Raw genomic sequence first — 15344 nt, 5'->3', positions numbered from 1 at the left:
GTTTTAACTTGATATTTCACCGGGAGAGGTATTGTCTCAGAAAGGTCTCATCAGCTAGATAATGAATGAAGGAATGTCTCTAAAGATCTCGCTTCGGTAAACAACACGGCTTTGCATTTCCTATTTGGATAGTAAACGAGCTTATGACAGCCCGGCGGCTTAATCTCACTGGACCATCTTTGCACTTTGGCGGACAAATGGCGAATGAAACTGCGCAAAAGTAGCTGTTAAGATACCCCGCTTTGCGTACGACATGTTACTGAATCCTCAGCCCAGGCAGCCACGGGGTACATATCTGTCCTCCATACGTAGTTAACGTTCATCCTCGGCCAAGAAACAACGCTATCTGCACCAGCCTCGCCGCTCTCATTATGGCTCGTACTAAGCAAACAGCGAAGCGCTTTCAGAAGAGACTTATAACCTGGACGCGGTTTCACCTACCGCGCGGGCAGGAGTGGCCGAAGTGGTCCGTAGACCACGATGACATTCACGTTGGTCCGCTTGTGGGCGTGGGAGGTTTCCGGAAGGCATCACTGGGAAGAATGGTTGAAGACCATGAGCAGGCTGCCTATATTATTGGTGAGTTTTATCTGTATTATATAAACAGTTGAAATATTTCCTGACTGACCTTGTTATAAACCCTTACAGAATGGGCCACGCTGGATGACTTGAAGAACTTCCAGTCCTCTCCTGCCTGTGTAGAGTTTCTACAAAACCTCCCCGAATGCAGCGATTCACAAGTCTCTGGCTTAGGACTGGGGCACCTGACCCTAAACGATGCATCGTCATCGTCGCGATTCCTCACTTTGAAACACACCACTGAAGCTATAACATCGAACATTGAGGGCCGAGTGGCCTTGACTGCCTTCTTGGTGCCGCGTAAAATCGACGATAAGGATATATGGGGGATGTGGAATGATACTTTTAACAGCGTGTTTAGCAGCTTTATCCCACGCGGCTCTGAGTTTATAACGTCGCATCACAAGTTCCGCTTTAATTTCATGGCCGTGTGGTTCTGGGCATTTACAGAAGACTACTGGGTGGAGAGCAAATTCGGGAAGCTGGACCAGACGCAGGAAAATAACGAAGGTCGGACACTCTTCTTCCACTTTCACCTCTGGCCAAATAGGCTTGGTGTCACTCCAGAGCACGAAGAGGCATCAGCAGCAGACTCGCAGGCGAGAGAGTCATGGAATGAAGCCATAGCAAAGGTGATGCCCCCGGCTGTGGCCTGGGAACAGGAGCGCTGGGACATCCGGGAAGTGCTACGGTTTTATCCCCCGGAGCCGGAAACAGACCCGGAGTATCCTGAGTATGAACTAGAGCAACGAAAAGGCAGGGAAGAGTATCTACAATTGCATGGCTTCAAAGTCGGCGAGACTTCGCAACAAAGCTAGCTGTACTACCAGAGTTAGCGGCAGTATAACAGACTTGTATCTCGGGTACGTTGGGTTCAAACACTATAATGTCAATAATTCCCTTTATAATATAATAATCGTCTCAAGAATAAGCTACGAGGAGAGGCCAGCGCCGGCGGAACCATTCTTTCGTTCACGCCCGACCCCACTGCGGGGCCGATATGTCCCGGCGCTAGCGCGGCGTGCGGCGGCACTATCTGCTCGGGCTACTGGTGCAACCCGACGCCGACGGGCCCGCCACCCGGGTATCAAGACCCGAAGGACCCGACTCTAGGTGACTGACGGATTGGATGCACTGAAGTTAAAATCAAACACAATGGTTGCTTCATAACAGTAAGACTGATCGGTAGAAACTAGATGATGGTTATGTGACCACGCTAGATGTAAACCATGCAATCATCTCAGCTTAGACGCCCTGCCGAGCAGCATGCCTCAAGAACTCCTGCGATCATACGGCTCATACGGGACCAAAACTGATACTACGGACATGGCAATGAACAATGCGGCACAAACGTACAATGGCGCCGGAGTATCTATATTCCCCTCGCTTGCAACCACCGCGGATATACAACCCATGGCCTACGTTGTTTACAAGATGTAGCTTAAGGTTCAATGCCAGATTCAAGTCCTGTTAATCTTGGCCCCATATCAACTGATTAGCGTTCATGAGACTATTTGCGACAACTAGGAATTTTTCTTTCTGTTTGTTTGATTTGGGAAGGTGCCGAAGCAGAATATAAGCTCCAGTGAACAGGGGTTGTAGTCTTATGCAGCAGATAATAAAGATCGAGCAGAGAAAATGTTAACATGAGTGAAAGTTGCAAACAAAAAGGACGGTGCCATTTTTTCCTGCATTTAATATATAAGACTATAGCTTAGTTGACCGCAATGGAGCACTCTTTAGCGGATGCTTATCGCCCCGGGCATTGATTCTTTTACTGGTTCCTTGTAAAGACGAATATTGCATATTCGGAGACCCCCTAATGATATATGGCCATGCAAATGGCCATATTGGTACAGTGACAAACAAGCGCCGCCTTCGAATCAGCCCAGAGCGCCACGCTGAATGGTATGGCGCACCCGCATGCTCTAAATTATTTTCGTACACTCTGCTGGAAACTTTATCTTTCCGAATCCATCAGGCATGAAATCTGAGACAAGGACGGACAAGGTTTTTCTGGCAAAACCACTAGCAATTGTCGTTGAGAAACGTGTAGCCGGACGCCGTTTGGTGGATGATAAAGACTATATTGGCCGTGCCCATCAATCTTGAAGCGGCCGGAGGGCCAAGACCGAAACCATAAATGGTCCCATCATCTCGGTGGCTGAGACTTCCCATAGTAAACTGTTTGGAGTCTTCCTTATGCCTGTTGCCTTGTTGCGCATGTCACCTTTCGTTTCAGTCTGGCCCAAAAGACTTCTGCCTTATCTTGTGTGGTGATACCTACCGAGATACAATTGTTCTGCAAGGTAATGTACTAGCTCTTCTACATAGTATATCAGACGATTTATGAATACAAATATCTGATGGCCGATGCTGCAATTGGAGATACAACCCTCCCTGCGCAAGCATCACTCTTCTCCTTCCGTCGTTTTTCTGCCACCGAACTAAGTTCTGGATATTAAACAGAGTCTCTTGACCAACTTGGAACGCCTTGGGGCGCCGTCGAACCTCGAATTTGCGACGCACCCGTCACTGACTTGAGATAAATAAGTTCTGAAGTGACACAGTGGTTGGTGGATGGTGAGAAATCCGAGGAGGCTTTACAGTCTCGGGGTGCCTCTTCTTTCAAACAGACAATTAGTCACCGTGGCGTACGCAGGCATACTGCACTTCCAGCACCTTTCTGTTGCTTGGCGTAGAACACCACACTCTAGACGTGCCTCTGAAGTCGAAAGCGGCTAAAGAGTTAATCGTGGCTTTCAGCTGAGGCAATGGAAATTGATCGCAGCCTGCATTACCTCCTGCCGTCACATTTGGTAACGATAATATAAATAATAGAAGAGTCACATAAGAATTTGTCGCTTCTCAGTCTCACCCCTCTGCCCTAATGCACTACTCCCTTCCGTAGTCTACAAGCGCATTGTCTTCGAGGCAAAAATATCCGCAATTGATTATTCTCAGTGTTACAATGGGTGCGAAATGTTCTTCAACATCAGCATTCCAAGAGCCGCCATTTTCTAAGTATCTCCAGATTGTGGCTTTCACCGCGACCATTACAATTTCCGTTTCAATCTCAGCAAGCCAGGGATTTGCTACAGGGGGGAACTTCTTTGGGACTCCTCTGACCAACGCGAGCGATTCAACCACGACTGCGGCTGTTCAGGCCACCAAAAACGCTGCGAACTGGCTATCGTGGGCTGCAGCGGCATCCTCCGTCTCATTGACGATTGCACACATTTTACAGCTGATGCAAACAGACGAGACATTTATAGAAGCTTGGGAGAGCAGAAAATACAGTTTCAGATGGTGGTGCTCAAGATTGGCCGTGGTGGGTGGTAGCTGGACCGCTCTGTTATTGCAAGCAAGCGCGTTGGCGTTAATAGGACAAGCATTGAAGTCAATTAACACATACAGCGGGAGAATGATACAGGTCAGTAGTACCCATACCAAACTCTACTGGGTTATAACTGATTTCTCTTCTCAGTGGGCAATACTTGCCGTTGGGTTGCCGTTCTTGTTCTTTTACCTTTTTTCCACTGAATATTGGAAGGACCGCCAGAGAACAAGCTCTTAGAGGACTCTTGATGTAAATTTCTGTGCGTTTCTAGTGTTGTGTTGGAGGCTCTGGTTGCAAAAGTGGCAAAAGCACAAACAAGAAGCTCTCGTGTATTGCAGAAATTAAACCAATACCGCTATTAACTTGGGCATTAAACCAGAATCAAGTGAGATTTAGAAGAATTAGGAGATACTGAATATCTATGACCTCAAATTCGCAAACAGAACTTCCCCTTTTAGCTTTAGCAGTGAGCTGCTGCTGCTTTACTTAAGCTAGCCTGAGCCGAGGACAAGCCAGACAGAGCTGCTAGCAGACGGTATTTGGCATCAATTAACACCAGCTTCTTAATAATGGGTTCCCCAGATTTAAACGGCTTAACTATTCTTCACTCTGATGAATGAGAGGCCAGGTGACTAATCCCGTTAAAGGAGTCAGGTAATGTATGTCATAGATCGCCAGTCTCTTTTTCGCGTTTATTTTTCCTTGCGGCGTTGTACAATAGTTAAAGCTGTCAAAGGGCCGGAAACCCTCGTTGAGCCAAAGCCAGGTCGTTGAGCCAGATCGAAGTTTGTTCATGGTAAATCTTGCCCAGAAACGGTATAGCGGCACGGACGAGCATATCCAGGTATATTGATCTGCCTAAAGAGTAACTCGTTTCAATATTCATAACGGTCGCACTCTAATCGATCCAATATCATTTGACACATATGCTGGCTTGAGCTGACGCTGCACGACGGCGAGCAGCCTATTGCCAAAGCCCCAGGTGAAAGTACTTCTCAGTTGAAATACACGTTAAGATTGACTAATTAACCAGAATTTTCTAAAAGTCGTTTTCTTACTTCCTTTATTTCATTCATAAGCACCTGGTTTCCAATCGAAAAGTAGGGCAGCGCCTTTTCAAAAAACTCAAGAGCACTTTCCGGGTCATGATGCTTCCATTCGGAGGCAAGCCTAGAAAATCTGTGGTCGTTGAGGTTCTGTATCTCTTCCGCCATGATGTAGTGATGGCCGAGCTCTGTTTGGCGGTTGGGGCATGTAACAGGCTCGACACTGTTTTCCTTATACGCTGCCTCAAGATCAAGGTCCTTGGCTTCGAGTACGTTCAATCCGTCGTTTTCATACAGAACAGAGGTAGCACTGTCGAAGCAATCCCCTTTGTTCCCTAAGAGATGGGCCGTTGCATTGAGCATAATCCTAGATGCATCGTCTTCGTAGATATCAAGGGCGAGCTTGATCCTTGGAACGCCACGAGGTGCTGGTGGAATGCAGGGTAGCTTGAGTGTGAGAGCCTCGTCATTCTTCCTGGCCTCAGGGAGCTCGCCTTGAAATACTGAAATGACAGCGGTCGACTGATTGTCCACAGTTGTGGTAAAGTTCATTATTTTACTGGCCGGCAATATCGTGTATCGTTGAATCATGTTCAGCGCTCCACCACCGATTGTCTCAACACTCAAACTTCGGGTTTGCATGGAAAATGCGCCCATCAATCCCTCTTCCTGGCCGATGAATATTTGGGCCACAATGGCTGTGCCCCAAGTCACAGCCTCGTCATTATCCAGTGCGGCCGGTCTCTTCCGATAACTATCGGAGAAGTATGGAACAGCGGCACGTTTCCCATGGAACAAGGCCTCTACCATGGATCGAACCTGACTCTCGCGCACGTAGTCACCCGTGACGATGAAATCCGTAACGTCGCTCTTCGATAGGTTGGCGTCCTGGATGACTTGGTCAACATACACTAAAGTCTGCTCGAACAATCTCATATCAGCCGCGTTGAAATAGGAACGCCCTGCACGCCGCCTGCGCTGGACCAGCTCCCCTATGCTTTTACCAAGCTGAGGATCGCTAGCCATAGCTAGACGGTCAAAGGCTCCCCATTCAGTCTCGAATAATGAGACGTCAAAGGTTTCCCTTCCCAGGTCGTAAACAAGCAGATTGCTTTCGTGGTCTTTATAGTCCATATTGTAGCCAATGCCAGCGGCAGTAGAAGCGTTCATCACGCGGAAAACTTTCAATCCAACGGATTCGCCAGCTTTTTTAACAGCTGAGCGGTGGTTCTCGTCGAAATACGCTGGGACAGACACGATGGCAAACTTGACGGTATCCTGTGTCCAAGATTCGGCAATTTCCTTCATCCGTACAAGAATTTCAGGCAACACATCATCGTGGATGTGCCCTCCTTGTTGGGCATCAATCGTATATTCTAGTGATTGTGGATTTTTTATTACTCTGTGGAAGAAGTACTCGGGTTCGGCGGTTGCGCAGATCATCTGGCTATTTGAGGTCAGCGCACGTTATATACCGAAGTGGAAGGGCCCTAATCCCACCTGGTATTGAAAAGCGCATTCGCAAGGGTCGGATCGTAATCCAAAGAACATGATGTATCTTCTATGTCCAAAATGGTAAAGCCTGGAATACGTTAGGTTTAAATACGGAAGCTATGCAACGATGAAGCTTACTCTGACCATCAAAGGGAACTCGCCTGGCACCATGCTGGATTATGCCTACGCTTGAATACGAGGGTCCAATACTCTTGGGAATTGCGCTCAGTCAATCCGAAGAATTTTGGGACGCGAGGACTTGGAACTGAAGAGACTCACTATAGCAATGCAATTTGGATATGTTCCATCATGCGATTCAAATGCGACTGCAACAGACGGTGCCAAGGATAGAAAGGCAACGAAAACAACGAATAGGCCGATGCTAGTAGTTGCACGCTGCCTTGCTCGACGCATTAAAGGTGACTTCATTTTGCATTTGTTGACTTGATCGAAGCTGCCCATTGCGGCTGTTGTAAACTCATGGGACCACTGACAGCGTTGTCATCAACACAGGTAATACTTGAGGCAGATTGGGTATTGCAAGAAAGGTTGCTAGTAATGCTCGTAAAATGTTCCGTGGTCAGCCTTTAAGATCTGATCCTCGCCGCAAACTTGTTCTCTCGGTGTGATGCACTCAGCAACGTGTTCTGTTTGCTGAATGTTGGCTTGATGAGTGAGCCACACAAAAGGTTCCACACTCAACTCGTACTGCTAGGCAGCCAGCAAGCGACAGACAGCCTAGCATGTATGAGACCAATCGTCACTTATCCAATACTTAGAGGTGCTGCTGGTGCAAGGATTTGTCAGGGGTCGAGGCGAACGCAGGAGAAATGCATGTAACGTCTTATCGCCTTGCGTATGCATAACACCAAAGCCACGGAAACAGCTATTCAACCAGCGCGGGGCAGCAGGACCAAGAGGCGGCATTCAGAGTAATTAACGGCGCTGCTGCAAGTTTGGGAACTCTTTCCGGGCTATTTGAAAGCAAATGGCAGGGCTTTGAATGTGCAAGGAACACCTGGTCCGCTAGGTCTCGTCCTTGTCTGTCAGGGCGTGGGTAGGGGCAGTTGGAGGAAGATGCTGAGACAGAAAGCCAGCGGTACCCCTCCCCAAAACGCCTTCGAAAACATCAATGCGCCGCCCACCCGGCCCCAGCCGTCATCAGCCGCCCCACAACGGTTTCCTTATCGTTCCCGTAGCTCCGATAAGGCGCGCCGACAGGCCAAACCACTTCCGTCATCCTCGCTCCTTCCGCTGTGATCTCCCAACAGCTTCCCAAGGCTGCCACCATCCCGAGCTGATCCAGCAAGCATGACGAACACACGCACGGCATGACTGATCCCACATACACAGTCTATGTCCGACTGCCCATTCTCCGGGGCGAGTTCACGGATCCCCCTCCGGTAAGTGTGCATCCGCCATCGCCGTCCTGGTGCCCTTAGTCGCGGGGCCGAAACTGATGCGAACCCACGACGCAGGTCAACTGGGATTCCACCAAGGACGATGTGCTTTGGAACATCCTATCTAATGCGGCCAAAACCGAGATTGACTGTAAGTAAAATACATCTTGCTGCTCTTGTCTAGACGTTGCTGACCCTCCTGCGTCCAGGGAACGAACTGTAGGTCTCCCTAATAAACCTGGACTACCCCACCCCCATCGAGCTCACACATCAACCAGTGCCGCACATTTCGATGTTACCGTCGACTTCCTCCTTCAGCAAGTAGCCTTCCTAACCGAACGACACACTGCCCAGCTCCGGGCCCAAGTTCGCAAAGCTACAGCCGCGGCCAAGGGCTCCGCTGCTCCCTCTCCCATCCCCGGCGCCGAGCCTCACTCCCACCTGAGAACCGTCTCCGCCCTTTCTATTCGCCGCGACTCGCCTCTCCCCCGGAACGATGCGAGCACACCAGCTACCCCGACCGCAACTTCTCTCAGGCCGAACATCTCTCGTAATGCCTCTGCCGGCACGATAACACACAACCTGGGCGGTGGCTCGTCAACTCGTCAGAACAAGCCTGCCACTTCGCGTCCATCCACGGAAGGCCAGCGCCGTCGCTTATCCTCGTTACCGATCCAAACCACACCCCGGAGTCCTGAGCCGACATCTCCTGTAGCTGACGAGTTGAGCTCCCCCACATCCTCCTCCGACGAGTCCAGCCCAGCACAGTCGCGTATCATCCGTCGTCCACCTCGCTTCCAGCAGCGCGACGGACCGGTCGACCTCGACTATGAGGACGATGACACGGAGCCCGCGTTTCTTCAACACAAGCCACAATCATCCAACACATCGGCGCAAGATTTGGGCTCCACCTTACGGGGCGATCCCCGAAGTGTCCGACGGACAACGAAGGGCAAGGAGAAGATTCATCACTCGGAGACGTCGGATTCTTCGACCAATTCCCCAGCCTTGGGCCCTCGGGGCCCTTCGACGGGAGAACGCCGCCCGGCTGGACCACTGTCACCGCGCCGCCAGGCCGAACTGGCCACTAAAAGTCCGAGCAGGAAGGGGTACTCGCGAGACGGAAGCGACGGCACACCGAGTATGGGCAGCAGTTTCAGCGACTTAGACGGTAACCTCCACAGCCATATCAACTGTGTGGGCCATGCTAACGAGCGTCAGATGCGTCAGTAACACAATCCGCTCTCGAAGAGGCGCTTGCGAGTAAGATGCAAGACGGCGCCATCGGGAGCAGGTTTAGCATCAGCCAGGCATTTAGAAGCCGATACATGCCCAAGCCAGGTCAGCAATAGCAGCATGAGCATCAGAAGGCTATGATAGAACATGTAACGGCTGGGCTGGAAGCATTTGTGGCGTTTAGGTAAGATCACGGAAGCGAGTCGGAACGTTTGTTGTTTACCTGGTTTGGATTAAATGTCGTTATAGGACGTGATGACAATATACACATTTCTCTGACATGTTGTAATGTATACCACAAACTGTCTTGGAGTTGATGGCACATCCGCCTTATCATTGCCGGACAGGGATGAATGAGCAGGATGATCACAGTGCATACTAAAATCTTGAGCCAAGATGCTCGCCGATTCTTTCTCTTAGTAAAGGTAAAATCAACAAACCAGCCGCTACCTATTTGCAGAATATGCTAATCCAGAACAATTGTACAGTAGAATGAGACCCAAACATTTGATACCCAAATCAAATTTCAACCCGCACTCCAGGGTAGATTTCTAAAAGCATAACGATGGGGTTTCCTTTCCGGGTTCCGCAGTCTCGTCAAGCCTTGCGCTCGTCGACGAGGCGCTCTCACAGAGCTTTTCCTTCTATTTGTCCGTTCAGACTCGAGGCCTGTCTCGCATTTCATGGCTCTCGCCTCCCTCGGCTTTTGGACGGTCAGCACGCAATCAATCGCCCCCAAGGGGCGAGCAAGGCGGAACAACTCACCATCGGCCTCGTAAACCTTTGCGCCTCCATAGGGATCCCAGATCCTCTTTTTCCGTGCCGGGGTCGGCCTCGTCACGGCCACGTCCTCGCGAGAAGATGCGTCGTCGTTCTTGCCATGGCTTGTGAGCCGCATCGGCCGGCCGCCGCCGGCCTCGGCGCCCCCCTGTCGGCGCCTCCTGGCCCTGCGGTTCCGGTAGATGAACAGCGAGCCCACGACGCCGATGAAGACGGCGATGGTGCCGATGATGACTCCGACCTCGACGGGCGTGAGGGCCCGCGGCGGCGGTGCCGGCTGTTCGCCTGGGCGGGAGTCTCCTTGGAAGAAAGACATGGCTTGCCTGTGCTGGCGGAGGTGTCGTGGTGATCAGTGGCGGCGGCCTGTGTAACTACGTCGAGCAGCTACGCCGGCGTCTGGTTCGGGGAGTAGATCGTCTGGTGGTATCCGGGACAGCGGCGAAAGCATCGACGACGAGACACGGGGCTAAGGGGTGCCTTGCTCTGATCAGCACTCGGGGCTAGGTGAAGCAGAGGCGATCCAGGGACGCAGGGCTTTGGCAAGAGTAAGAATTGTATTCAAGAGACAGGGCGTCCTTGAGTGTGTTTGTACGAGGAGATAACTGAATCGAAGACGACCGAGCTCCGGGAGGGAAGGGCGAGGTTTTGGTCTTGGACCCCTTTCCCTCCCCCCCCCCCCCCCCCCTCTCCCCCTTTTTCTTTTTTGTCCCCTCTCAGGCTTTCTGCGCGGGAACCCGTGTCTTTCCCCCCTTCTTTCGAGGTTAAGTGAGCACATCATTTTTTTGGGCCCTTCTCCTACCGGCACGGCACTCTGGTGAACCAACCCATTTGTGGGGAGGGCGACACTCACTTTCCTGCGGCTAGCCGAGACGGCCGCGTTTGTGAACGTTCCCAACGGACGTAGCCCTTCTCCCACCCCGGACAGCAAATGACAAACGGAAATGTCGATCGAGAGGAATAAGAAAGGGGGATTTGCTAGTTTTTAGTTTTCTCGAACGGGGGGCATATATGTTAGCTGGGAACATGGATGCTGACCCCTCGACTATGAACTCTTTCGCGGCCAAAAGTTGACATCTCTTTCTCTCTCTCTGCCATTAACTCCGTTGCCCTGAAGATCCTATCCCGTACAGTCGTTATGTTCATGGTACTTTTGCAGGATCACTTTGTAGCCTCAAAGGACGGCCAAGCTGGCTTGGTGCTTTAGAGCTCCATCCCCCCCCCCCCCCCCGAGATCTCTCCCTCCGTCCCCCCATGCCCCCTTTTCCAGTCGACTAAATGGATCTCGCAGTCATGTGGGGGTGGTGAGCAACGCGTATATCGTATACTGCGACACCGGTGCTGCTATGGACGTGGCCAAGCCAACAACATCAAAGTATGAACACACACACACCGCCAAGGTTTCCTCGCCGTGGAGGGAAGCCAAGACAGGTTCAGGTCGAGGGGGACGCAAGGGAGGGTGACCTTCCCGTCCGGGAGCCCGAGACGTTGCAATTTCGAAAGCGGGTTGTGCCTAGCTTGGGGAAGTTCGAGGAGTCGCTGTCGATCGCTCCCCCCTCTCCCCCGGCTATGAACGCATCGGGGGGGGGAGGGGGCCGGCCCTCGGGGTGCCACCGGGCCAAAAGTAAGTCGAGAGCTCTCTTCTTCCCGAAACACCGTTCAGCAACTCGCTTCGTCGCGTCTCTCAGAACTCGTCACACGCAACGGCGGGGCGTACAGCTGGGTAGCTACCCGGTCTCTTTGCACGAGCCACTCGTTCTCCCCCTCGTCCATTGTCCAACCTGGAGTCCCGTTTTCCCAGTGACATGTTGGACGAACGGTACGAGGAGAGGGGATGTGCATCAAGGGATGATGGGCGAGGAGTAGGAGCGGGAGGGCGGCAAGGCGTGTTGGCTCAGAATGAGATTGAGATTGGGCGGCCCCTCCCAGCGTTTCTTTTCCGATCAAGGGGTGGCTGAGACATGGGCTTCGGGTCGGTGCCCTTGCGTCCCCCGCCGTATCATCAAATGTCTTTTAGATGCGAGATGCTCCCCGGAAGCCGATCCCCGGAGGGCCGGCGGGCATTCCTGCGAGGCAATGTGAATTTGTGACTCAGGGCCTTTTACGATCCATATTTTTGCGATCCAGGAGACGGAGAAGGGTGAACGAAAAAACGATCCAGCATTCCACCGGCCAAAAAGCACCAGTCCCGTCTGCGGGTGTCATTCTGGGGGGAGGGAGTTTCGTGCCTGCGTCAACGCCAGTCGGCGGCTACGAGCCGAGATGGAGAGACGCACCCCATTTCACCTGCTTGCCGTCGTGCAACCAAGGCAAGGTCGAGGATCGGTCGCTGCAAGCCTCACTCCCTCGCAGAACAGCCCGGGGGTGCGGGTGAGCCCTAAGCTGCTGCGGTCTCAATCAAAATTCTCACCTCATTTCCGGATCTGGCAGCTCTTTTTTTTTAAAGATGAGATGCGTGATGACGTGCGGGGTGATCAACGCCAGCATGCATGGGCATTATTCATCACAGAAATGGTCGATTGTAGAAATAATAATAAATAAATAAAACGATACGGTACTTTAGTACGATAGTGATAAGATTGTCCGTTCAAACCCAAAGCCACAGACCAAACCCCCAGTTAGCCGCCCAAAGAAAAGAAAAAGAAAAGAAAGCAGCAACACGTCCGGCTCAAGCCGGCGCGAAACTCAGCAGCACATCGTTTGGCAGCTTGGTTGTGATGCCGACGGTCTGCTGCATAGGCCTCTCGTCCTTGGGCGAAATCGACCTGAACGTCTGCAGTATCCTCACCACAAAGTAGCTCATCTGCGTCAGCGCAAACTGCTGGCCAATACAGATCCTCGGGCCGCCGGAGAAGGGCACATAATCCCAACTGGAACACGTAATGAGTCAGCAAATATCAAACGCTCAAGAAAAGACGACTGGATCACCTCCAGGATTTTTTGGGGCAAAGTGAAGAAATATGAGAAAGGAGAGGGGGAACGTACGATGGACGTCTTTCCTCCCAGCGTTCAGGGCGGAACTCGTTAGCATCCTCTCCAAATAGATCCTTCCTCCGCTGCATGTGGAATAGAGACCACCGGACGGGGGTGCCCTTCGGAAGGAAGATGGGTGATTTGCCGTCCGGTCCGCCGCCCACGGGGAGCGTAGTATCCCGTGCTGTACCGCGCGACATGGTCGCTACTGCAGGGTAGAGCCGCAAAACTAGGGTTGGCGCACAGTCAGCACTCTAATCATCACCTCAGAACCACAACCCCCCGATTTCTACGCGGGTCTAACTTACTCTCTTTGAGCACCATGTTGAGATACTTCATGTCCTTCATCTCCTCCCACGTCGGCAGCTGCCCACCGAGCTCCTCCACCTCCGCCCTCAACTTACTCACGACATCAGGCCTCCGCGCGAGGATCCAGAAGAGGGCCGACAGCGTCGAGGCCGTCGTGTCGCGCCCGGCGAGGATCATGGAGAGCAGCTGCGCGCGGATGTACTCGGGCGTGATTCCTGGCTGCCCAATCATCTCGTGGAGGAACACGTAGCCCCGCTCCAGGTCCTTCTCCTCGGCCTTGACGCTCTTGACGTAGTTGTCACAGAAGCGGTTGATGACCTTTAGGCTCTCATGCCACTTCTTGTCGCGGTCTAGGGAAACGAGCATGCCGAGGCGGGCGCGGATGGCTGAGCGGATGGTGACGTATTCGAAGCAAGAGGTGAACTCTTGGGCCTCGGGGGATGGGGTCGTGAGCATATCTGTCGATTGCCCAAACCTGGCTTTTGTCAGTACGTCCGTCTGCCTCTCTCGCTCCCTCTTGTTATCTCTCATTTGAAAAAGACCAGAAGGCCTTCTGGTGTGGAAACTCTTACATAAAGTCTGTCGCCGAATCCATGGTCATCATGTACAGCAGCTTCTGTAGCTCAACCGTGGTCCCGTCCTTTGGGATCCTCGAGATGAGGTTTCCCACGTGCCTCTCGAAGCACGCCAGGTCCGCAATCTGGTTCCGCACAAACGTCGGCCTCATCATCGCCCTCGCGTCGTGCCACACCTGACCGTTGGAGGCGAATATGGCGTCCGCGCCCAGGATCGGCAGCACGGCGTCCCGCCGCGGGCCCGTGATGATGAAGTCGTCGAAGGAGCCGGCCAGGATAGCCTTGAGATTCTCGGGCTCGCTCGTCATGAGCACCCAGTTCGTCGGGTTCTTGACCCACCACGTGTTGCCCAGCTCGTCAAAGAGCGTCTGCCACCAGTCGAGGAGGTTGTGCCGGTCTTGCTGGGCGAGCGAGGAGCGTATCCAGTCGCTGCCGAAGACGGGGTCGGTGTGCGGGTACGTGGGCACCTCCCCGCAGTTGTTGGCCTTCATTTTGAAGATGTACCATGCTTTGTTGTACAGTACGACGGCCGGGACGACGAAAAGCGCTGCGATGACAGGATGGGCGAGGTCGTGGTTGGATGTGAAATGCGAGTCGTGGCTCCACAGCAGGTACTTCTCGGCGACCGTCCAGAGGATGTAAGTCCCCAGGACGGCCGATGAGGTCAGGTAAAGGTGCTCTCGAGCCATGTTGCGCAGAGTTATCCTCGATGAATTGAGCGTTTTCCGAGGCTGAAATGGAGCGAAGGGGTTATTTCGCCTTTATAGGTTACCCCTCGCGTGGCTATGAACAGCTTGTGTGGGACCTCGCTGACGTTTGCGAATTTCTGTCGTGGCGTTGTCTGACGAAGGATTAGAAAATGGCGGAGACTCCGAACAGCGCCATGAAAGCATCCCGAGAAGGGGGGTGTCGGTCGTCCATGTCAATCCCTACTATGTATGCTCGTCTAGCAGTCGGTTCCGTACACCAAGCGACATGGGTGACATGCCGAGACGGTGCATGTGTCCAACATGTGTCCAGCGGGGGAGTTTGGGTGTGGTGCAACGTGACAATCCCGGGTACCTTCTTTTTTTTCTTCTTCTTTGGTAATAATCGGGTACAATAGGCTAACTTTTGGCATGGCACCTGCCTCTTTTCCTACTGTCTGGAGGGGGTAGGCTATTGGCTTGGAGACATTTACGGGAACGATATGCGCGCCAGACTAGTTCCCTTCATTCAATACCCATTTATGATCCATCGCCTTGAGGTCTGGCGACAAGCCCCAGCCAGGCCAGCGGCGACGCAGTGCTAATTCTGGGGGGCGGGCGCCAATGGCGGGGGAGGAGGGGAGCGGTTCCTCAGCCCTTCGGCAAGCTTTAGGGATATGTCCCAGAATGAAGATAGCCCCCCCAAAGTTGGGCAGGTGAGTTACCTCGGCCTGTGCATTGGAGTATAATTGTGGCAACATCGAGTCGGCGTGATTACTTAAAACCTCTCTCTCGTTGGGCTTCACACTCGAAGATGAGCAGGCGGGCTACCTCGGCCTGTGCATTGAAGTATAATTGTGGTAAAGTCGAGCCGGCGGGATCACTTAAACCTCTGGTTGGAATTCACACCATGCCATCGCCCCTCCCCC

General features: G+C 52.5%; 5 protein-coding genes across 5 annotated transcripts; 2 read left to right on the top strand and 3 right to left on the bottom strand.

Moving 5' to 3' along the window:
• Window positions 1-1001: 1001 nt before the first annotated feature.
• On the top strand, window positions 1002-1700 carry EsH8_III_001368 (uncharacterized protein; the record flags this gene model as incomplete). The annotated part of the gene is made up of 2 exons (XM_083263093.1): window positions 1002-1312; window positions 1529-1700. The coding sequence occupies 2 exons, from the start codon at window positions 1002-1004 to the stop codon at window positions 1698-1700; spliced, it is 483 nt and encodes a 160-aa protein (XP_083123580.1).
• A 3244-nt stretch (window positions 1701-4944) lies between these two features.
• EsH8_III_001367 (uncharacterized protein) lies at window positions 4945-6273 on the bottom strand (the record flags this gene model as incomplete). Its single annotated transcript, XM_083263092.1, has 1 exon — window positions 4945-6273. One exon carries the CDS (start codon window positions 6271-6273, stop codon window positions 4945-4947), a length of 1329 nt encoding a protein of 442 aa, XP_083123579.1.
• Window positions 6274-7790: 1517 nt separating this feature from the next.
• On the top strand, window positions 7791-9211 carry EsH8_III_001366 (uncharacterized protein; the record flags this gene model as incomplete). Its single annotated transcript, XM_083263091.1, has 5 exons — window positions 7791-7862; window positions 7938-8010; window positions 8069-8078; window positions 8138-9030; window positions 9081-9211. 5 exons carry the CDS (start codon window positions 7791-7793, stop codon window positions 9209-9211), a joined length of 1179 nt encoding a protein of 392 aa, XP_083123578.1.
• Window positions 9212-9722: 511 nt separating this feature from the next.
• EsH8_III_001365 (uncharacterized protein) lies at window positions 9723-10191 on the bottom strand (the record flags this gene model as incomplete). Its single annotated transcript, XM_083263090.1, has 2 exons — window positions 9723-9739; window positions 9861-10191. The coding sequence occupies 2 exons, from the start codon at window positions 10189-10191 to the stop codon at window positions 9723-9725; spliced, it is 348 nt and encodes a 115-aa protein (XP_083123577.1).
• A 2349-nt stretch (window positions 10192-12540) lies between these two features.
• On the bottom strand, window positions 12541-14418 carry EsH8_III_001364 (cytochrome P450; the record flags this gene model as incomplete). Its single annotated transcript, XM_083263089.1, has 4 exons — window positions 12541-12742; window positions 12858-13074; window positions 13154-13629; window positions 13727-14418. The coding sequence occupies 4 exons, from the start codon at window positions 14416-14418 to the stop codon at window positions 12541-12543; spliced, it is 1587 nt and encodes a 528-aa protein (XP_083123576.1).
• Window positions 14419-15344: the final 926 nt, after the last annotated feature.

Source organism: Colletotrichum jinshuiense, chromosome 3 (assembly GCF_051148585.1).
Source record: "Colletotrichum jinshuiense chromosome 3, complete sequence".
Classification (NCBI taxonomy): domain Eukaryota; kingdom Fungi; phylum Ascomycota; class Sordariomycetes; order Glomerellales; family Glomerellaceae; genus Colletotrichum; species Colletotrichum jinshuiense.
This window is presented reverse-complemented; position numbering and strand designations above follow the sequence as displayed.